Source organism: Sturnus vulgaris, chromosome 8 (genome assembly GCF_052056855.1).
Source record: "Sturnus vulgaris isolate bStuVul1 chromosome 8, bStuVul1.hap1, whole genome shotgun sequence".
NCBI lineage: Eukaryota > Metazoa > Chordata > Aves > Passeriformes > Sturnidae > Sturnus > Sturnus vulgaris.
In genome coordinates, this window is record NC_142250.1 from 30,551,601 (window position 1) to 30,576,203 (window position 24,603).

At 40.1% G+C, this 24,603-nt stretch overlaps 1 protein-coding gene across 7 annotated transcripts in view; it reads right to left on the reverse strand.

Moving 5' to 3' along the window:
• ABLIM1 (actin binding LIM protein 1) overlaps positions 1 to 24,603 on the reverse strand; it is a 137,043-nt gene that overhangs the window by 82,157 nt on the left and 30,283 nt on the right. For all 7 annotated transcript variants that reach the window (XM_088169370.1, XM_088169367.1, XM_088169366.1 and 4 more), the window contains 2 exons: positions 11,701 to 11,835; positions 380 to 563 (listed from right to left, as the gene is read on the reverse strand). In XM_088169370.1, coding sequence (XP_088025496.1) covers positions 380 to 486 — 107 coding nt within the window. In that variant the 5' untranslated portion in view covers positions 487 to 563; positions 11,701 to 11,835. Of the gene's footprint in view, positions 1 to 379; positions 564 to 11,700; positions 11,836 to 24,603 lie in introns of those variants that run through there.

The following is a 24,603-nucleotide window of genomic DNA, read 5'->3' on the forward strand; positions in this document are numbered from 1 at the left end:
CCAGTAGTCCCAAAGCCACATGCTCTTATGTGGTTGTTTGGCTGTCCTCAGGGCTCAAATGCAGCATCCAGAATTTTGCTTCACTTCATTTCTCCCACCAAGCTGGGCTGATAACCTGAACTCAGCTCATGTCCATTCCCTTAATATGTAAGCCTGACACTTAATTCTTTCAGAAATGAGAGCAACAAAAGCCATGTCCTCTAAATAAATAAGTGGCATTTTCAAGACTTTTCAAGTCAGACCCACAGCAGATCTTTTATAACAAAAGAAATGCATCCTTAAGAGAAATATGTCCTGAGACTTGTGTCTCCTGGCGATACCTTTCCTTGTGTTTTCCTTGAACTGGGCTCCCACCACGTTATTTAAAGGGATGACTTACTTGCAGACAGTACAGGCAAAGCAGCTTGGATGGTAAGTTTTTCCCAGAGCTGTCACTACTTCGCCTTCCACGAAGTCCCCACAGCCATTGCAGCGGGTGCCGTACATGCGCTGGTAGTCCAAGGTGCAGAGATATTCTCCATTCTTAATGAAAAAGCCTCCTTGTGCCAGGTCACAGCCACACACTGGAGTTAAAAAACAAACCACACAGATTAGAAAAATAACACTACTAAGGATGTTAGCTGCTCAATTGTATCAGTGAAAGGGTGAAGAGCCAGTCAAGGATTTCTGTGACTTGGCAGTTTTTCCACTGTAAAATGCCTATTCACTCCAACCAGAACACATCACAACCAGGTGCCTGTTTTGCTTTGAGAAAATATTCAGAGTCCTACATTGGCATTTCTGGTCAACAGAGAGACAGAAAGCAATCCTACCTCTAACAGCCAAACCCCATGAAGACAAAGTGCCACGGGAGATTGAATTTCACACTGTGCCTTTAGCTTGGATTGAACAAAGAACTCGAAACTACCTATTCAATGTTCCCCTGTATCACCAAAAAAATTTATACCCAGCTGCTCCCAGGCACTTTGGTTTCTGGCACTCCTCCTGCTCCTCTGTATATTGCTGTATCTGTGTAATTCAGTAAGAGAAACCACTCTTCACAGCAGTCTAGCACATTAACTCAACTCTACAAGGAATTCCATCTCATCCCCCTTCATAAGGTTCAAGTATGTTCAGATCAAATACCAGAAATATTGAATATCAGAGATTCTGAGTATTAAGCAAAAATAAATGAGCAGTACACTACATCCCTGCAGTTATACAGTCCTTGAAAAATTAAAATATGAAATACAGAAAGATTATCGGGGGGCTGGGTTCAAATCCTCTTTCTGCCACAAGTCCCAAGCATGACACTGTACCCAAGATTCATTCTCTGCCCTGTTATAACGGGCTAGTATCTTATTAGCTACCTGCCTTAAAAATTAAAATTGCAAGGCATTTGGGGCAGGAATTGCAAATTTCCTTTGTCTGTTGCTCAGCCCTGGAGGTCTAATGACTGCTACTGTAACAATAATTAATAGAACAACAATAAACAGTACTAAAACGCAGCTTAGAAGGAAAGCAGTATCAGTACCAGCATTTTTCCGGTTTCACATTTCTGCTTAGAACAGTGATATTATTCCATGTGCAAACAAATTACATTTCATAGTGGCATTAACTCCACAAGCAGCCAAAACTCAATTATCAGTGACTGAGGAGAATTACAAAGAACTACTGTTAAGGCTCTGTTAAAATGCTGCAAAATGTTCCAAGCTGGCTTTTTAGGTACACCTCCACAAAAAAAACCAAACACTTCCAGTCCTTGTTTTCTTTCTACTGGTCTCCATTTTGTTTAAAAATATTATTTTCAAAGTAACAGTAAGATATCCTGTTAGGCAGAAAATGCAGGTGACCTCTACACCACAGCACCCTATGCCCTTCCTGGGTTGGGGACCACAAAGTAATTTTCCACTGTAGGTCCAGAGGCAAAATCACAGCCTACTTACAACAGGTCTACTTCTCTAAGTCACTTTGGGTAGATACTTCTGCATTGAATCATGTAGAAATTGAGAGTTCTGCTTTAATGTTTAGAAGATGCTTTAGAAGCTGCTAAATTTCATGAAGTGCTGCAGAGTACTCATGTGTCTGTGTGATTATTTAAATTGTAGTTTGCAATTTACCTTGTAGCTTTAACATCCAAGTATATCAATTTTTCATCCTCAAGCTGAAGATTCTCAGTGTGCTGCTGGGTCTGCCTCAGAAGCTGCATGTATGAACTCTCTGGCTCTTTACTATGATCCCCAGTTCTACCAAAGAGTCACTTTCTGAAGAACTCATTTAGTCATTGCAGCCTCCTTTACCTGCCTGGGCAAGGATCTAATTAGCTGGGATGATCAAAAACTCACTTTCAATGCCACCTCTGTTCTAGCTTCTTCTGAAAACCCAGCTTCAGCATCGTGAAGAGGTGGCAGACCATTGCTTGCAAAAACCACTACAAACTTGGAAGGAAAGGGTTCATGCACTCACAGCTATTAGACTTTATCACCTTTGCATGCATGGCCACAGGGATTCAAGTCTATTGATGAAAATGGGGGCTAAATATTTCACAAGTCCTTTACAGAGAGCAATTGCTATTATCAAAAAGAAGCTCCTTCTACTGTCCTTTTCCTTATGAAGTCCTCTTTCTATCCAATCTCTAACTCATTTTGCAAATAACTCAGAATGTCTGAGTTAAATTCTCTCCCACTGGCAAGCCATGAATTCAGGCCCAAGCAGAAGTGCTCATGATTTGAGCCCCCAGCAGATTCATCATTTTTGGCATATGCACAGCAAGAAGCACACACCAATCTGCAAGAATTAGAAACAAGCCCTGGCAACCCCACATTACAACGGGTTTTTGCAGTCAATTTAGCATGTGTTCCTACCACTAATCACAGCTTTAAGCTACATGGGAAAAACAAGGGTCACCCAGACTGTTTAACATCCATGGTTGGGAAAATGCTATTCCAGCCGGCTGCTTTCACTTTGAGTCAGAGATCAAATCAGAAAGGACGAACATGACTGTACCCACATTTGGTGTACAATGTGGTGTGTAACAGGGAAGGGATTTGAACAGCTCTTTTTCTTCTTTTTTCCTTCTTTTTTCTGCTTTGGCAACTGTGCAGAAGTCGTGGCTCTGACAATGTATCCCCTCAAGCTGACACATAATGCCTTAGCACACATATCTATGACCACTATAGAAAAGCCACAAAAAAAGATGGGATAAATTGTGATTGTCTTTTATTAAGAAGAAAGGCCATATGCCCACCATCATTCATGCCTCAAGCAGCAGAGGCAGTGAAGAGAAATCAGCTGTGAACTCTGCATATGTACAGTACATTCTAATGGTGTGATCTCAGCAACTGCTGTGGTACACAAATCACATCACTAAAGAAAAATTTATACCTAAATGATGGCAGTTAACTGTAAACATGAAACTATTTTTTTCCTATACTGATGGGAATAATGACTTTGAAAGAATTACTTTGTGGAGCCAATAGTGATACACAAATCATGTTTGAGAAGGCAAAAAAGCGAGAGGTATTCTATAAACATCCATCACATAGAAATGGCTCTACAAAAGAAAAACATTCCCCAAGATCCTGCTCAATATGATGGGAGAAATTCTGTTTTACATGACCAAAACCCTCTTTCTGAAACAGGAGACTCTGGGGAGCATTTCTGTTCCCTAAGGTACCACAAGCATAGAGACAAAAAAAGCCAGCATTTTTCTTTAAATGAAAAAAGAAACCATTATCTTCAAAACCTCTTGGAGGAACTCAGCCTTTCTCTCAGAGTCTGTATATCAAAGAATTTAATATTCCAAACAAACCATCCTGTCTCTCTTGTGAATGGAATAAGCTGGATTACAGTTCTACCTCCCACTGTATGGAAAACACCCACCCACTAGCTTTTTCTGTCTTTTACTCTCTGGAGCTTCTATTTTGCATTCTTGGAGAACAAAAGGTTGGAGATACTGTCAGGGCTGCTGTCAGCTCCCAAAGCTGCAGGGTCTGTTATGGAAACCTGGGCTGGTCAAGAGCAATCCAGCTGCCCGTGGATCCAGAGGACCTGGACCATTCTTAAGCTGAGTCACTTCCAAGTTTAAATGGTGATGATAAAAATGAAGAGATCAGAGTTTTTCAAAGACAACAAAAAGAGGATTTGATCCTACTGAGCATTATTTAGGATTTCCATAGCCTTTTTGTCAGGGAGAGTTGAACTCCATGATGTTAAGCAAAAATTATTTCAGCACTGAAGAAAAAAGAACACACAAGGAGTATCTATGAATCTGGTCTCTCAGTCTGCAGAAGTGAATGCTATTCATTAAGAAAACTCTAATGATCTATCTTGTTACCATGCATTAAATAAGGTGCAAATTCAATTTCCTGTTGGGGTTTTATTTCTTTCAGCTTCATAGAATAATGGTGCTGTTTTCAAGAAGGGAAATAGTCATACAACAGTTATTCTTAGGACATAAAGGATCTCTTGTTTGAAGGTAGAAAGGAATTTGGAAATGTTTCAGTTTATCACCTACATCCAAACAAATACACAGGGAAAATCTGTTTCTTTTTTTTCACATAAGAGTTTAACAAATCCCATATTGATGAAAGGAAGGTTCAAGTTCTTATTAGAGTTTAAACTTTCTGCATTTCAAATGAACCAAGTCTCCCTCTGTCATTTACTCCTCTTACCAACACTTCCCTTGGTGGTGTAAGTCAATTAAAGAATGAATATACATCCAAGAATCATCAGAAGAGCACATAAGAGCAGTAAACCTCAGAAGCTGTGCTGCAGCACTGCCCTGGCAGGGAGATTGCAATGCACCAATAAGAAATGCATCCAGCAGTTTGCAAAAGCTGTAACACAGATACCAATGGCCATTTGTCACTCTCCTGTCACTGGAGATTTTTTTCTGTTATACACTGATGAGACATGCATTTTGATTGAAGATATTTGGAACTGTGTCCAGCATTCCCAGTGATTCTGGAATCTCTTCTCATTTCAGCAGATTGACATTAGAAACAATGCTGGGAAGTCAAGGCACATAAACATAGAACAAGGACAGGTGACCTTAAAATCTGCTTTGATAACTTCACATCAGGTAGAAGAAAAGTTTAGCAACTAAAACACCTCCTGAGCTAAAGACAAGATTGCATTTCTCCCCTCCTCTCCTAAAATGGTTGGAGATCCCCCTTGGGAAGCATCCTTCAGCCTCCAGTCTTCCTCCTCTTCCCATGAAAACCCTGACACTCCACTCCAAGCATCCTGCCTGCACCACTCCTGAGTGCTGCTGTCATTGTGACACAAGTAATTCTCAGTGGGGCACTTGAGTGAAACCCCTGGGCATTTAATGCAAGGATTCACTCAACTGAAACCAAAAGTGAATTCTGAGTCTCAGATGAGCTCAGTTTTAACTTGATGAACTTCCCAATCAATGCTATGACCCTGCCTTCTCCAAGACTGGAGACACAAATAATGCTGCACTGGGAGTTGTTCCAGTCTGCACCTACCTTGCACAAATTTCAAACTTTCTAGCAATCCAACAGCTCATACCTGAGCTCAATAGCAAGCAAACAGCAGCTGTATGTAGTGTAGCAATGTGACAGCTTCCCCATTTCCCCACTGAAATATCAGAGGTTTGTGCACCAGGATGGAAACAATGGCAGGAATCATTCAACCATTTAAAGCACCTTTCACATTAAACTATGCACGAGGTGGAGATCAAAGTCATTTACAGGTCTGTGGGAAATGAACCTTGAAGAAAAGGCAATCAGTGGAAAAATGTGGAAGTTTAGCCTCGGATCGCTTGACTGTAACTATCTAGAGAAAACATTGCTTTAAAAAGATTTTAAATAAGCAAACCAGGAATTTAAGGATAGAACAAACTCGAACCTCATCCAAGCCAGGCAAATGAAGGATTCACTGACTACAAAGCCAATAAATTTTCTGTATTCTTGTAAGGATGCTCTGCCCCACTCATCAGGCACCTGTTAACATCCTGCAGCTCCTCTACTTCCAAAGGGATCCAGTAGCTTTTTAAATCTGACATGGCATCTGTCACCATTCATCAGTATCAGCCAAGTAGTGCAATTAATTTCATTTCCTGTCAAATGTTTGGTCTCTGAAGAGACCTCAAGCCCAACTAAACTAAGATTGGTATCAATCACTTGTCATTAATAGTATTCTAACCCCAACAGAAAAGTAAGGATCCACTTAAGAATGGGAAGGAACTGAACCTGAAGTGAAATGCCAATAGGAAGCACTGCAAGAAGAACAGTCTTCAAGACACAGCAGCTAAGATATGTAAATGCAGAAATGGCAATTAGGCTCACAGCTGCAACTGAGGTTTGATTTCACATCAAGCTACCTGAATGCATGAATTCACATCTGAACTCCATTCCCTGGCACAGGAGAAATTTTAACCTCTGTTAGCTTCTGAGAAACAACAGATTCCTGTTTCTACCTGGACATTGGTTCAGTGATTCAGAGTTTCAAGTGACCTCATATAATTTCATGATGCTACACCCACATATGTGTCATCACATCCACACATCAGTTTCTGTTCCAGAAGAATTCTTGAAACTGCAGAAATCTTTTCAAACACTGCACTGGACATCTCCTACAAGAATGACCTCATATTTAAACTTTCCATCCACTGACACTGAACTATTTATAGCACTACCCAGCAGCCTGCTTGCAGCCTCCTCCTGCTGCCACTAAAGGAATCTGATGACAGATCAAAGGTCAAAGAACTAATGATTTAAAACACATTCCACCCTGTTGATATAGTGTCTGCTTACATGACCCTGACTTCTTCCCAGTTCTTCAAGGGAGGAAGATCCAGTTCAAAGTCAAAGGATTACAGAGCTTCCCAAAATCTAAACTTAGGAAGCCTCCCCCTTCCCTTTCAGGCTCATTGAACTACAGATGATGTAGCCTTGAAAAGTCATCACATAAAAGCCCCAGACCTGTGCCTGGAACCTAAACATACCCCAGAGGATTCTGCAAGTCAGGCTCGAGAGACATCCAGCTGAAGAGAGGAAAATCACCACATTTATTCCATAATTAAGAAACTGCTTTATGCTGATTTATAAAAATGTTTTAATAGAAATATTTTTTTTTCCTGTGGAATACTCTAGGTTTGTGGAATGCATCCTGGGTGCCAAGACTTGGCTATGCCTCTTAATTAGCAAGATTATTAGAAGGTAATTGCCTTTTGATATTTGATATCACTATAGCATGTGAAACACTGATACACAGTGAAACATTTTCACCTGACATTTCTGCCACATAATTGCAAATGTCCCATTCCTGGAAGTGTTCAAGGCCAGGCTGTACAGGGCTTTGAGCAACCTGGTCTAGTGATTTGGCAACCTGGCCCACAGCAGAGGGGCTGGAACTAGATGATTTTAAAGTCCCTTCCACCCCAAACCATTCCATGATTCTGTGACAGTGAGGACTAAAAAGCTTAAGGACACCATTCATATTCTTATGGTAGGACTGCTTATTTATGAGATTACATTTTTGTTTAGTCTACAGTACTATAAAGAACCTATGTTTTCCAATTAGTATTCGACATCACAAATCTACTATTTGAAACACTCCTACCACAAACACTACACTGTATCTTGCTAAGATAATTCAACCAATCCCTACACGTACCAAAATCAAGCTATGTAAACTTTAACATTGTTACTATTAAAGCTTAAAGCTTTTTCTGCTAAGCAATACAGTGTATTGAAACCAGCTTTTCCCTCTAACTCAAAAGATGAATCACAGGCTTAATAATAAAGCCTTATTATAGCAATTTTGCTAGCCTCAAAGTTTCCTCTGCTAGTACATGCAATAGGGTAAAATGAACTGTAATCAACTGACAATGGTAGAAAATTATCATTTGTATCAGATCACAATTTAAATTGGGATATTAAAATCTGTGCTCATGCACATTTTAATTTAGGGCCTGATCCCACACACATTTACATACGAAACAGCATTGCAGTGAGTAGTCTTAGTTTTCCCAGAAAAGTTATTCATGTACATAGACGCTTGCAAGAAGAACTTTTACTTATTCGTAAGCCACTAATTAATTCTTGTTAATGATTATGTTTATTTGAGAGAAATCCAATGATGTCTCCAGCTCAACCTCTTCATCTAACCTTCCCTCCTCTCAGCCTGCTGCTTCCATTGCCTTGTAAAGATTAACAATTTGGTATGGTAAGAGTGGTGCACTCCTGCTAAAACAGACCTTAAAGCTTATTTATTATACCTGGAGGTAATGCAGAATCCTATCAGATTTGCATTTGTAACACAAACCAGTGTAATTCCCTAGCAAGGTAAGGGACTTTGTTATGAAACAGCCAAAGACAACTGCTCTGAATGGTGTTCCTGGAGCTGCACTCCTAAATGTCTCTTATCCCTCCTCTGTCCATCATTCCCCTGTTAACTCCAGCTCCCAGTCAGCTGCTGCCTGCCTGAAATTCTTTGCCTATCAGGAGGATGGCAGAGCTCACCTTCCTGGGGACAGCCACACCATTTTCAGCTTTTTGTTTTCCTATCAGCTCTTATCGGGAGGCACAAATAGAACCTGCCAGCCCTGCCAGGCAGATAGGGCACACCAGCTGGAGACACACGGCTCTCCAAGGCTGTCCCAGCCAGCTCCATCTTATCATGGGGGCACAGGAACACGTCAGTCAGGGGAGGTTTTACTCGTCATCTTTGGCAGGAAGCAGTTCCTCTGTTCTTAGAAAGATTCCAGAGATGGACAGAGCACCAAACTCCTGGGGAGGATGATTGTCTGATCACATTACGTGACGCATGAGCATGTCCTGAGCTGGCTGATGCACATGGAGACGTAAGTCACCGTGCTCCTGCAGTGCCACAGCCACCACTGACATGCATGCCAAGCAGTCATGGAGTGCCTAAGAGCCTCTGACACAACCCAGGGAAGCAGGACTACAAGCATATCAAATGCACTTCACAGTATGATGTAAACACGAAGTTGAGAGCATGGATGGCAATAATAAAAAGGATTCTCATACAGAGCAAAGAACAGGATCACACAGAAACTCTGTGTCTATAGAACTCATGTGACAGCCTTATCAGGAAATGGATTTTTTCCACATCTTTTAAGTCTATGGGTAAAACTTTAAACGCTTTCAGCAGGTATGAAAAAAGACAAGTGTGAGCTTGTTCATGTGTTTCACTCTGTAGATGTGAATTGCAGTCTCAAGAGCCAAGTTTAGTATACAAAAAAGAAACAGATAACCAAGCCACCTGTAGATGCAGCTGATACGTCCTGGTCTCAGTATCTGTTGGTTTTGCTGCCTAACAACATATTTTATAAACTGGGGGGAGTCTAACTCCACCTCCTGTAGAGTTGCAGTCATGTCAAATTAAAAACCCATCAGACTAAGAGGCAAAAAACCCACTTACTTGAACAGCTGTGTCCCACTAGTATAAACCATATGGTCAAACAACATGCATTGTGAGTAAATAACTCTAAACAAAAACTGCACTCACTTAAATAACAGAGGCTAACAGTAAACAAGATCTGCAGCTCAGGTAAAAGATTCAAAACAGGACTTGGAGCAACCTCCCATACACACCCCTTTCCTTTCTCTCTTTGCTTGCTGGCAAACCCAACTAATAAGGCACAGACTGAATGAACAGCATGAGAAAAGTCTCGACCATTCAGCTCTGGCCCTCTCAGTTCAAACTGGAATTACTTTCCTCCATTTGCTTAACATGCTAATGGTACAAATCATAGTTTCATTTCCCCCAGCAAGAGTTATTTCTATAGCTCTCCCTTCTCTGGTGATCTTCACGAAAGTACTCATAAGGTCAGTAATATTATAGAATCTTAAACTGTCATCAAGTTGAAAATATCTCCACAAACAAAAGCCATAATAAGTTTAGCCATTCCTCTAGGAACAAAACCAAAAAAAGTATACTAGTAAATCCAGTCTTGCAACAGAATAGCCAAGCACAAAAGCAGCTTAAAGTAACGAAAACACAAGTGAAAGAAGAAACTAGACGTCAACCCTCCTAAAAAAAGCAAGATTAATGTGTTATATTCATCAGGACAATTCCAAAGCTCTGCTCCATCTGCCCCCTTCTTTATCAGGAGGTCCTAAGGACACTGTTTGCTGCCTGGCCTGAATTAACATTCTCCTTCGTGACTCAAAGGGTCTCAGGTGGCCTGATGCTGAAAATATCCTAATCCAGTATCTTCTGTAAATTGAGATCTCTACTCACTATGGACAGGAACAAGAAAATAAACAAATAGTTGATGCTTTTGAACTGCTCAGGGATTATATGGCATCAAGTGCTGCTTGAAATACAGCAGCTGTAATAGAGAAAGAGATATGCATTTCCCCAGGCATTCCAGAAATAGGGGAGACAGTGCTCCATGCTGCCCTCTAGGATGGGCTGATGCCACTCCAGACTGGCACAGATGAGATATGTTAATATCCAGGAGAATGGTAAGCATTTTTTTTTTTTAGTTATCTAGCTGTATTTAACTAAAAACCACAGGTAACAAACAGAATTTCTTAGATTCTAGACACTGATTTTTCAGCATACAAATAATTCAAGTGACCTTTTAAAAAAAACCTTTAGTAACATAGGAAAACAACTATTTCTATTTTCTGCTATATTCCATATATTCAGGAAGCGGAAGAACAGTGCAACCACACAACTATTCCACCCACATTTGGAACATGAAAAATATAACTGAAACTCAGGAACTGGGCTGGAGACACTTTTCAAAGTCTGAATCTGCAGTACACATGCTAGATATAGACTTTCAGAAAAGATAACCTAGGTTTAATAGAAGTGAAAAACTATGTGGCATTGATTCTGCCACTGTATTTTAGTTGCCTGGTTACTCTGATTTATTCCAACACCTTTGTCCACGTTTGCCACCAGCTCTGCCACGTTCATCTGGAGCCTGAATCCCTTTCTGTGCTGTACCTATCCTGTGCTAACCTGGGACTGACTGTGGCAGACAGTGGTTGCACACAGACTTGGGTATTTCTCCTTATTCTCACCTTTCATCCCACGTTTTGTGGTTCTCAATTCAGCCAACTCTGCATTGTGTTGTTCATTAAACAGAAACTCTGTGAAGGAGCCAGGGCTGCCTCCTGCTCCACGACATCCATCTTCAAAGGCAATGAATTCACAAAGCATAGTTTTACAATTATTTAACGCTTCATTAAACCTCTGTTTTGTAAAATAACACAGCGAGTTTTTGTTGTGGTCACAGAGGGCTCAGTGGCATGAGCTAGAGTTGCCAAGAGCCCCTCAGGTTCTCTCTCTGTGGAATGGGCAGCACGATCCCCATTCCCAAGGCAGCTCCATGGCACAAAGCCTTTAGAACAAACACCTTTACAGAACCTTTTTGGTGGGTTTTTTGAAAGCAGGTACTTTCAGCAGTCAATTGAGTACAAAGGATTCTAATTTTCATAACTATCCCTAATGAAAGACAGTCGATGCTATCAAGAGTTTTAAAAAAAATTTCCAGATCCTTGAAAAAGCACTTAGAATAAAAACTGCAAAAAGATAGAATTTTCCTAAGTATCACCACCTTTCTTTACCTTTCCCACATTTAAAATCTTCAGGCACTGAGCAAAGAGAGCATTTGTAATGGGTTGATGGCAGGAAGCACAATCTCCCATCAGTGGCTCAAGACACACTTGCACAAATGGAGTAATTTCTAACAGATGAATATCGAGGTTTTACCTTTGCAGGTGAAGCATTTGATGTGGAAGTGTCTGGCTTGAACACGGAGCACTTCCCCTTTACAGGGCTCCCCACATTTGTGGCAGTGGATGACTGGCTTTTCAGAGGGGTGGTGGGGCTCCTGAGGATGGGCCACTGTAAAGCAAGCAAACAGAAAAATATTTCAACCCAAACAAAAAGAATATTTTCTCCTATACAAAACTCAGTGTTCTCAGACACTTTTCATCATGATACAAATGTATCTGATCACATTTTATGCTCATCTAAAATGTTACCACCATTTTATTTAAAAATAGTTGTTTCATAAACCAGTAGTTTAAGACATTCACACCAACTACTACTTCTTTCCATTGAGGCTGCTACAGAAAGATGAGGAAAAATTCCCTCCCTGGTCAGTGCCACAAAGTGTTTCAGAATGCCTGCCATTTTCTTTCCAAGAACATGAGTTTCTGCAAACCATTGGATGAGCACAAAAGGAAACAAAAACTAAACTAATTTAATCCAAGAAAGAATATAATCCAAACAGAAAGGACTGAAGGAAAGCAATTCTAAATCAAGTTCTGGGAAACCAGATGAACCAGATAGTCTGGTATGCAAATGACTACACTAAAAATAAACTACAAACATCTCTTTTTTGCTACAGCAGATACCTAATACAGGGAAAGCACTCCTGAAAAGGAAAGAAGCCAATATTACTTTTCTCTACTGCTATGAATTATAACAGAAATTACTCTGCATGCAAATTTGAGATACTATGAGTAGGCAGAAATTACCCTAAAACTATTTGCAATATTGTCAGGGAGACAATTCCAAGTAGTGGTAATCAGCTACCCAACCACCCATAGCAGAGCTTGGATAGGAACAGGAAAAGTTTGTGGATTTCATGGTTGTAATAAAACTTTAATTGCTCCACATTTGGCTTCTGTAAAACATGTTCAATTTTCTCTTCAGATGTGGCAGCTTGGGGCCCTAACAGAAGCACACGGGTGTAAGCTGGAGCAAGATTTAATCTCAACTGAACTGTTTGAAGTGGAAAGTATTACCCAGAATGTTCCCAAACAAACCTATGTTCCTTCAGTTCTCCCTCCCACATCCCATTCTGGCAGTAGAAAGCTTTCCTCCTTGTAATATTGTTCTCAAACTAGTGGTGCTCATCAGAACATTTCAGAGAAAACATGCTTCTACCCACACCTCTGTCTTTATACCATTCCTGTCCTACTTTTCCTGGCCTGCAAAGGATTGAGTGCTGATACATCACACTCACTGTCAGTGGGAAACATCTTCATTATTTTATCTCAGAGTTTTCTCGAGATCTTTTCCTTTCCTGATCAGTTCCTGGCATCACCCCAGCCGGGACTATGCTGGTTTTCAGATTACTGCTTATGCAGCAATACAACACCTTGCTCATATTTACTGCACCACATTCCTCCCCTTCTTCAATGGATTTCTAGGGGACAAGTCCCATTGCTCCATGAAGTCTTTTTATATTATTCTCCTTTATAAATGCCTTACAGAAGAAATGCTGCTATCATTTTGGATTACATAAATATAAGATTAATAATAAAAAATCTGAATATGTGATTAGGGGAGTAACAGCATCAAGAATAGAGAATAGCAAATATTCTAAGCACTTTCTGTTATACATATCCAGCCAAACTAATATGGTAACAGTTATTCTCTTCTTCCTATCACCACTCACATCTCCCACCCCAAACTTCAAAGAAAATGGCTGAAATCCCCTACTCAAGCTCAAAGTTTTTAATACCTCTTTTTCTGGTAGCCTCACTCAAATTATGTCCCCTGAGCAGTTATTCAGCCCATCCTGGTGAAGAGAATTCAGCTGGTAATGCCAACCAGTATTTCAATTAGCAGCTCCAGTGAAGTAAAAGCTCACTGAATGCCTTACCTTGAGTGAGCCTCATCTAATAGTCAGCAATGCAATACTGTTTCTGAAAAGGAAGGAAGGAAAGAAAGAAGGAAAGAAGGAAAGAGAGAAAGAAAGAAAGAGGAGACTACTAACAAATTAAATTATTATGAGCAAAATTTCCTCTCAGATCCAGACACCATGAGATGGGCCTGATGCAAGCTGAAAGTAACAGTGTAGACTATTAAAGCTGCTCACAAGAGAAAGTGGATAAAGAATTTGGGAAAATGCTCCCTAAGATTTATATGGTGTAATGTGAAATCTGCACCTGTGACATTCTGCTTATTCTACCTCACATGTGTAGGACACCCTGACATTCTGCACACCAGGTTCCAGATCTTCTGGTATTGATCTGAAACACAAGCCTCTTCTCTTTTACAGGAGAGTAAATAACTGTTTCCAAGGCTGGTCCAATGATGCAGCTTCTTTCCAGTTCTGCCTTTAAAGCCATTTAAATGAATACAAATACTGTTAGTTGCTATTTCCAGGCTGATCTCTTAAGTGAAGCTAATTATGGTGCTTGTCTTACTGGCCTCCATTTGACATTGTAGGTCAAAATCGAGTAATTGACTTTCACCCTCCTGCAAGGAATTGCTTGTAAGCTTTTTCCTTTGGATGCAGTAATACACACAAGGCTTTTCAGTGGCAGAGGTGACCTTTCATAGTTACCAGTGAGGACAGAACCAAGAATTAAAGAAAAAGAAAGAGAAATACCTTTACAAGCAGCTTATTGAAATGTTTCTGAATGACTGAAGTCCAGCCAGCTCACTGGACATGTCAGTTTTAAGCTGCTCTGGGTCTGAAAAGGTCTGAGTCAGGAGCTGGGTTCATGTCCTTGCAGGAATTTCACACCTTGAGTCCTTATTTCAGGCTCTGCCTGCACTAACCCTCCCCACAGCAACTACAGGATTTCTTCTCAGGCACCATGGACTGCACACAGTGTAATAACGCAACTCTAGATCATGTCTAAGACAATTACAACAGACTCCAGACAGAACAATCACTGACAATCATTAATTTAGGATCTGGATAACCCAGATTCCAACCCCTGCCCCACAGCAGATATCTGGGCTCTGTGGATGATATCCCCTAACCCTAAAGGAATAAATCCATATGGTTAAGTTCAGCTAAGTCACTGAGCCTGGGACTTGCCAGCTTAAAATTAAGTTATCTGAATGTTTTATTTTCTCTGTGTCTTCACTGTCTGGGACTGTAAACTGGGTGAGACAGCACTGTTAACCTCAGCCTGCTGTGAGAATAACGTGAGAACAGGAGAATAATGTGAGAATAAATACCATGACAAGGTTCCCAGGGAATAGGATGGAAAGAGTCACATAAGCACCTAAGACAGTCAGTCATGTTCTTGGTTCAGTACCAGGGCTCCCAATTGTCCTCACACCACAGCACGGGTGTGGAACACAAACACAGGTTAAGTCTTTGCCAGTTCCAATGTGAAGATGTGAACTGACACCTGTGACAGAGCCTGTCACACCCCAGGTCAGCCCATGACAAGCTGCATGGGTGTTTTTGTGTAAGACTGCTGGGCACTGCCTGAAGACTTTTTTTTAAATTAATGAATGCAATCTCTGGTCAGAGATATACAAAGAAGAACTTTTCAAGACAAGCTAGGTTGAGATTTCCACTCCTGCTTTCAAGACCAGCTTAAATGAATGATCAATGAATAATTAATGCTTTCTTAAACTCATTTAGGTTTCAAATAAGACAAATCAATGCCATTAAATATCCAATTTACCCAAAGTAATACATACACTGACTGGGATAACTGGGAAGTCTGGATTATGTAATTTAAATCAGGGAGAAATAAAAAGAATAGAAAAAAATCAATAGCACCTTCATCTGTGAGGAAAACAGTCTTTGTCACTGGAGTGTTGTTTTATGCTAACATCACTATGCAGACATATCACCATTATTTTTGTCATTCCTTATGTTTCCTTGCAAATCAAGCAATGTTGATTTCATTACATTTTGCAACTGCACTACATGGATGTAAATTCAAAGCATCTCTAACACTTGTTACTGCATTTTATCTCAGAATAATCCCAGACCTGCAAAGAAATAATTAAAAACGAAAGAAGATAGAACTAAGACCACAATCCAATGTTCATAGGAGAAATCAAAGGCATTTTCTGAGCAAAATTAAAGACTTAATTCATTGTGCAAAGTTGAAAACTGTTCTGTTGGGGTGTTTTTTGTACAGCAGATCATTGTCTGAGGGTTTAAAAACAATAATTTTTTCTGCATCAGAAAGAAATTAGACCTCAGTATTCGTAACAAACCTTTCTGAAATGGAAATTATGGCAATTACCTGAAGAGTATGCAGCTGAATAAAGAAATAAAGAAAACAAAGAAAATAAATACTGCAGCTTTCTTTATTGCTAATTCTTTCCCTGAACATAAAACTATTAGGAAATCAAAGGCTCAAGCTAAGGGATTCTTAGCTGCAGATTCTTGCTGGCAAGACTCCATGTATCTGCTGCCAGCCAGGAAGTATCTTGGCTTTTAACTGGAAGTCAGAAAAGCTTCTGGGAAACACCTTGCTATGGGAATGCTGCAAGGTGGGGTCACAACAAAATATTTTTAGTTCAGTTCTACTCTAAACTGCAATAAAAAAAAGAGCTTCCTCTAAATTTAAAGAAGACTATATCGGCTACTGCTCTTTTAAAAGTGAATTTTTTATTATTTTTCCATTTGCATGGATACCTCTGCAAATAAACCTGAAGCTGTGCTCAGCCAACCCTACCCATGTTGTAGGATGTGTAACTTCAAGCTTTATTCTAGGATACAGAATCTCTGTGACTTGTAGCTCCACAACCTCTGGGCTCTGCTGCACAGCACAGAGGACAGGCTGTGCACACTGCAGCAGGGGCAAGGGATCCTCAGAATGTCACAGCTCTGTCATTTATATCTTAGGAGTGGCCTGACACAGCCAGCATGCTCTCTGAAATGCTGATTTTCAGCTGCTGTGTTTTCTTGGCTGAAGACTGAACTATTAAGGAGGGAAAATAAAGCACAGATGTAATGGTGTGAAACTACTCCAAGTTTTTTGCTAGCTTGTTTTAAAATTTCCTTTCTGCTTTCGGTAATAAAAGTAAAGAACTGTGTTTGACATTGCCGTGGCAGTAAATGCAACCAAGGCTTTCTACAGACAACTCTCTCTCTGCCCTCCTTCTCTGTATTACCTGATATGGCCTCGGAGGCCATGATTTCTTGAACTAATTTACAGGATTTGCAGTTCAAAACTTAAAGGTTTAAAAATAAAATTCCCTCATTATTTGATGGTACCAAGCAGCTCCAGTGTTAATGCAGCTGGGCAGCCCCTTGCATGGGACAGGACCGAGGGAAGCAGGTGGCCACTGTGCACAGGATGACAAGCTGGGAAAAAATATGTTCTGAGCTGAAAGATGCTGGAGAGACACCAAAGAATCAAATTCAAGAATGGAATTTGCCTTATCACTTCTTCTCCATGCTCTATTGCAAAGAGAGAAGTAATTTTCTCCCATCTTTTGTGTTTCTTTCAGAGATAAGTGTCTGTAGCCCCTGGTTTGTAAAGCCTGTCTGACTATAGCCCATACAGTCTCCAAGGAATTCCTCTTTTGTAAAAGCCCAGCAGAGTGGAGACTCGAGAAGGTACTGAAATACCTATTTAAAAGAAAGGTGAAAAATGCAGTGTCATTTTGCTTATCTGCAGACTCAGTTCTTGAATCTCAAATCTGTAAGAATCCTATCAGGTAAGGTGACCAAGCAGTGACTGAGATGGAAATCAAACCTCCCAGCTGCCAGGGACTGATAAAGATATTACTGCAGTCATTAGCCACAGGTATCTGACAGGGATCTTCAGGAATTCCAGGAAATCCTGGAAGGAGACACTCCCATGAAGAGATACCAGCGAGCTGCTTGCCTACACATGTATAAGAAAGCCTAAGGGAAAATCCTAGACTGTAGCTAGCTCATACTACTGCCATTCAAATCAGGTCTGAAGAATCATTATAAAACTCTTCTTCCTGAAAATTTATCTGTATCACTCCTACAGTGTGCCTTAAAACTATTTGTGCTGTCTATAGATATCCAGAGTAGCTATTTTTAAAGCAAGGCAGAAAAAAAAAATCTTAAACTTGGTAGCTTTTTGCCACAGTTTTGAAATGTTTTCTCACATTTTCCATAGAAATATTATCATTTTCCCCTTACAAGTCATCAGCTGCTGGAAACAGCACAGGGGCCCATGGCAGTGCAGCAGATCTTTGTGCAGAAATCTGCCCTGACCACAGTGAGGTGTGGCACTCACACCCTGACCAGTGCACCCAGTGGCAGCACAAGGCTCCAGACACTCCAAACACCTCATTTTACCTCCCACTCGTTTTTTGGGGTGTTGGTGGGATGGAGTTACAGATCAGCAAGTAGGGCAGCACAGGGAAGAAGGATTAGGAGAGAAAGTCATGTAAAGAGGGACAGCACAGCCCAAGCCTGCTCTGGTTTAGAGCCAGAAAGAATTACTGCCAATCCCCCAGTCCTCCATCTCTGGTCTGACTCTCTACTTGTTTAACAAAGAGAAGTCCTAAGAAAATCTTATACTTTTCTTAAGTGTCCAGTTCAATTCTGATTACAACCAATGCTTCTCAGCCTCAGTTCTTCAGCTACAATAAACAAAGTACATCAGAGCTATCTATCCTCAAAATAGCATCTCATGGCCAGATGTGGGCTGACTACAGGACAGTGATGAACAGACTGGTATCCATTCCCTCCACCCCATCCTCCACATCTCTTGGCAGCTTCTGCAGCAACCAAAAGATTTTCACAAAATGCTAAACAGAAGAGATGGCACATGTCCAGTCTAAAAACCAGGTGCATTGCTTCCTCGAAAATTGGATTTGTTAAAAGAAAAAATAACCTATAAAGACATCTAAAAGTTTACCTAGATAAATTAGAATGATAAATTAGGGTAGTTCCTAAAAATACCATTTGAGAACATGTTGTAAGCAAAGATATCAAACATTGCATGAAGATAGGACGCAAAGGCTTCAATACCAGAAAGCAAATTTTAAAAATAGGAGATGAAACATACATTATTTTTGAGAAAGGAAACCAGTATTTAAATACTTTCCTATTTTTAGGTATACATAACCCATGGATAGAGCTAATGCAGCTAAAAGAATGAAATACAAAATTTAGAGATATGAGTGCCAGGCAATAACCAAAAATATTAACAATTGCAACCGTAAATCAATGAGAGACAATTCCTATGTTAGTTACAAAAAAAATAAAAAGCTTTGTGCCACACACAAAAATGTGTAAAAAAGGCAAGGAGATAATAAGCTTTAAAAATACGGCACGGAAAAAAAATCACATTTGTTTCAAAGTTTCAGAACACAAGTGCAAACATGCTTATTTTCTCTCTATTTTTCCTGCTGTTTCCTATCCTCCCCCCATGCCTCTTCTGCTATCTCAAGCTTTGATACTGCAATTAATTCCCCACAGAACAGCATAAAAGATCAGGGCCTAAGGCCTCAGCCCTATAAAGATTTATGCATATGAATAGTTCAGTATTAAGTGAAATATTTAACACCAGCACCTGCTTGATCCTGTCTGAAAAAAGATCACCTTCTACAACATAGACAAAATAAAACAATGTACCTGTGATGGTTCTGCCATTAAAGGAAACGTGTTTGGGGGATCTAGTTTTCCAAGCCTTTGATAGTGATTGAGAGATAAAGAAAATTTGGTTGTGTTTATGTAGGGGTTATATCCTTATCTGGGTACTCTGGGGATTCCACCACAGATTCTGACAGCCTATAGCTTTAGTGTACAATTTTCACAGTTTCTCAGTGACAAAGCATGAAGGTGACTGGGCAGTTCAAGCCTTATGGCTGAACAGGAACCTCAGGATATCCCACTCCTGCTTTGGACCCACCCGGAGCCTGAGTGCCTTCTCAGTTTGTCAGGTAGAAACACTCCAGTGCCAACTCAGCTCTGCAGTCAGTGAAGCTGCAGCAGCTCTACCCATGCTCTTCTCAACACAAAAGCATCAGAGCCTATTTAGAAGAGTTTGTCATTCTCTGAAACAGCAGAAAGGAGGAACTTCTGCCCTGTCTGTCCACACATGTTTGCCTTTGATCACTTGGCAGGTGAATCAAAGCACATTCTAGAGCATCATCTATACTTAGCAGGAACAAAAGGACTTGACAAAATTATTACATTTGTATTTGCTTAAGAAAAATTATAATCCTTTCAAAGAAGAGTCAAGAACAGCTTCTTAACTGAGTATGGTCAGGAGTTGTTTTAAGCTCAAACAGAAAAAGCAATAGGGAGTTTAAAAACTATTTTCAGTAATGAAAAGGCGCTAATCTTGCAATGAGGTATGCAGCAAACTAAGACATGCTGAGAAACAGATGATGATCAAACAAATGTTGACTAAGCCAAGCGAGTCTTTGAATCAAAACCTGCATTCCTGCCTTACTCAACATGATTGTTAACAGATGGATTGCTGATTAGTGGTTAGCAAGCCAAAGGAGAGAAGCACAAAGTGAATTTATTCTGCCATATTTCTACAGTAGTGCAGAGTAATTTTTCACAAGACAGATCACCATAAAATTGGGTGATAAAGAGAAAGTGAATCCAGACTCTCTTATCTGATGCTCTGGGAATGCCCTTCTTGATCTTCATCACATCCACAAAGGTTCTCTGCACTTGGTTTCACAACCAGCTTCTGAGGGACAGTATTTCAGGATAATCAACTCACCCTTCGAAACTCCTTGCTGAAGGGCTGGAAGATCATGATAAACATTTGCTTCTCACACCCAACATCTGCAAATCTCTAACATGAAGTAATTGTTTATAAGTTTTATAAGTTTATAAGTCTTGTAAGTGGCAAAAAAAATCTGAATTATGCCTTCAACACATCTGACATACACAAGAGGATCATTCACCATTTCAAAAGAGTGGTTTTCTTCTAATATAGAACAGAGGCAATTAGAAATTCAAGAGCTCCTCAGCATACTCTGAGCAACCATCTCATACACATCACTTGATGTCTCTATCTTAAAAAAAAAAAAACACAGAATAGTCTGAAGTGGAAAGGACCCACAAGGATCATCAAGTCCAGTATCAAAACTTTACTCACAACAATGAATAAACAGAAGTGTCAAATTATTCACTGCAAATCCTTAAGGACCCTCAAGGCTATATGAAAGCAAATTGCTGAAGTTAGCAAAAAGCAACTGCCTTTTCCAGACAGCATTCTGCCTTACTGATGAGTGGTGGTTACCCATAATAGCATTCAAATGTCAGGCCTCTCAGCTACCCAAACAGCATCCCACGTGGGGATTCTGGCAACAAACTCATCACAGCTCCCTTATGCATCCTTTTTAGAGGCTGCATGAGTATTCCATGCAGTAAAATGAATTAAATTTCGTTCTGAAGTAAGCCAATATAAAAATGCTAATTTTAATAATCAATTCCCCCAGTGTTCACCCTGAGATTATCTGAGGAGCAACATTGACCTACATAAGTCAGTGGTCTCCCAGATGCTTTCAAAAGAGAATCTGTAGTAAACTCTCCTCCCAGTTACCACCAGGAATCTCCCCAAGCGTTTTTTCACAAGACCTTGCAGAGATCTGTCCTCAGCCAACCCCTTTAAACCACAGAAGCTCTGTGCTTAGAAACCCTCCTTCAATCAAGGATCTTGTAAATGCCCATCACTCAGTACCACCCTCACTTCTGGCATTTCTAAGGACTGAGCTGCACAGCCTCAAACTAAAACTAGACAGCCACAGAAATGAGCAGCCTAAGTCTTCACAGGGCTCCTGATGCCCAGGATAGTTTGCCATGTACAGAGCTGATAAATGAGACATTTCAGAAGCCCTGCCCTGTGCTTAATTGCCCATGTTGGCACCCAGACCTTAAAAACATTGCAGCATAGAAGTCAGTTTCTGAGTTATGTTATTTCAACAATAAATAATTGTGCTCCTAAAGACCATCAAGTGTTAACATTCTATGGTAAATGCACTATCACAGGGAAAACATTGACCAAAAAACACCCCTGAACACAGCCTGTTCCTCTGGCTAGCATCTCCACTGCTGGATAGCAAGCAGACACCCTCAAATCCATCAAATCCTCTTTTTGTGATGCCTTTGGAGAAAAGAAAATACAAATGCAACTCCTTCTTTGAACAAACAAGTAATTCATTGACTCTTGTTTGATCCAGCAGTAATAAAAAATAACATTCAATGTTCTGCAAGGCTTCATTTCTGCTTGGATCACTTTTTAAACTTGATATAATTTTAAGATACTGCTTCTGCGCCAGAACCTCAACTAAGACAAAGTTCCACAATACTTCTATGTAGATTATACTGACGTGTGATGCTGAGGTGGTACAAACAGCAGTGGGAATTGGGGAGTTACCAACCCTGTTGAGAGTGTTTCTAGGACCTTGCCTATTATTCTGTTATATAGCATAAGAGCAACAACATTTCCGTTCTGAACAGCTGGTCTTTATAACAGATCATGTACAAATAATAGATCATTGATTGACACAAGGCTTCTATCATTTCTGGGTTTATATCACTTTATGATCAGCGCATATAAAATCCAGAATTATTTCTCTAGTTATCTGTTACAAAACAAAATGACCACCATTGATGCAAAACATGATATTTTGTTTCAAAAACGTCACACAGCCTCTAAAAATTTGGTCCAACTTTGGGGCAATACTGAAGCACTTACTTAGCTTTAATTCCCAGTGATTCAATTAAACTCAACAAGACACTGCTGAACAGAACAGGCTTAAGACAATGCCTAAGTGTTCTCCTTAGACAGATCCCTAGTGAGCCTGCAAGTTTTCCAGGCTCAATGAAGACAAGGATTAATCATTCTTTTGGGGATACTGATGTCCTCTAGGTGGAAAACCAACTTTGTTATAAATAATCCTTTTTAAATTAGTTATGGATTGCCCCCAGAACAAAAAAAGATTCCTGTTCCCTGGCTTCTCCCACCCAAAGGGCACAAGACATTTTGATTAGTGGAACTTGGTCTGTTCCCCTGGTATTCATTAATTTTTCTACAAAAATAATTGACTCTCCTATAGTAGCAGGCCAAATTACATCCCAAAATGTAAATTCTTTCCTACCAAGATCCCTACCTCCCCTTTGGAAAAATACTTTTCTGCCCTAGCTTAATGTATTTTTAAACAATTTTACAATGCCAAGACTCTATCTACAGAAGTGTTGCCTTTTGCATTCTCATCCAAGGAAAGCAAACATATAATTTTTTATTCCACTCAATTGTATTCACCATAACCAACAGGGCTTTGGTAGTGATGGTGCTGCAGTGGTGACTTGTGGAGGAGGTGGCCAAAGATGGGATTGTGCTGGTCACTGTTGGTCCAACCAGTTCAGTAAATGGCAAAACTGACTAAATCCCCTAAGCCCTCCTATAGCAAAACTTCTCCCATTTCTCAGTATAAAATATCTGCCATCCTATCTTCAGAGAGCTGGCTCCTACACACAGCTGGGATGCAAGGAATGTATGGAATTCTACTACTGGGAAACATGGGAAGTGGTCAGGCATGGCAGGACTGCACACTGTGCTTGCCCAACTCTTTGGATATGAGTATTTGTACCCTCACATGAACTAAGTGCTATTAAAAAAAACCAAAACATTAAAATCTCCAGTAAACATGCAGTGCCTGAGCTGGCATCTCCTTGGTTATTTTTGTTTCTCTCAGTATCAATGCTGCACACCAGAACTGCAATTTGAAACCTAATATTAAAAATAAATTTAGAAAGAGAAAGTACAGAAAAGCAATGCCATAAATATGCCAATAGAAATATAATTCCTTTACAATTTCATTGCCTTTTAAAAGTAATAAGACGTTTATAAGATAATCACATAGCACTGGATATTCTTTTTTTTTTGTACAAGTAGGAGTAGTGAAATCCCAACACTAAGATTGCCTTGTCACAGTTGTGAAGCAAGATAAAAGAAACTCTCTACTCCAAAGACCTCTAATTCAAATAATCAAGGCAGACAAGAGGAACGTTCTTATCCTCATTTTAGAGATTAACACAAGGAGAGATCAAATTACCTCCTCAAGGTCACCTTAAGAGCCTCTAACACAAAACTGTTCTATTGTTTAGTACTTTAACTACAAGTGTATTTTTTTAACATCTACTACTATGCATATTTACAAAATGCCTTTTCTGTGGTTTGTACAAGGCAGCACATGCCCTTAATAATAATAAAAAAAAGGCCTGAATGCCCAGCCCCAAAAGCAAACTGCTAAGCAGAACCAAATTTGAAACTAAGTAAATTGAAGCAAAAAGAAAATTAACTCCCCATCCTCCCCCTGCCAATCTGTAATTGCATAATTTTGTCATGTGCTCCAAAAGCAACAAACTTGGAGACTTTCCCAGGTCACCTGGGGTTAAAAACTTCCAAAGTTATGAGTTCAAATCAAGACAATAATTCATCAACGACCATGACACTGAGACAGTGTTAGGGCCCAAATCCCATTACTCAACATTTTCCTGATTAAGTTCCCAAGAGAGAACACTTCTAAATTAGCAGACAGGTAACATTTGCATACTCTTCAAGGGAAGTCCCATCTAAAGCACTTACAGAGAAAAACTAAAAGCTCCTTTGGAAGCTCACAGCTCTTGGGATTGGCAAATGGAAGAGAAGAAAGCTGGAGCTACTGCAAGCATAAAACCCAGTCCTCTTGGTCAAAACCTGAATGCTTTATCAAAAGTATGAAGAAAAAACAACAGAGAACAAAATCTCACTGTCAGACCAAACCAGACCATGGGCCAAACAACACAGGAAATAAGGTACCATTTTGGTGACCTGCACCTTCTGTGTGGCTTCCTGGGAAAGCCAGGACAGTGAACACCTACAGAGAAGTGAGAACATGGAAAGTGATGCATGAAGCATGCAACTCGGTACCCAGCAGGTGCCAGCACCTTCCCTT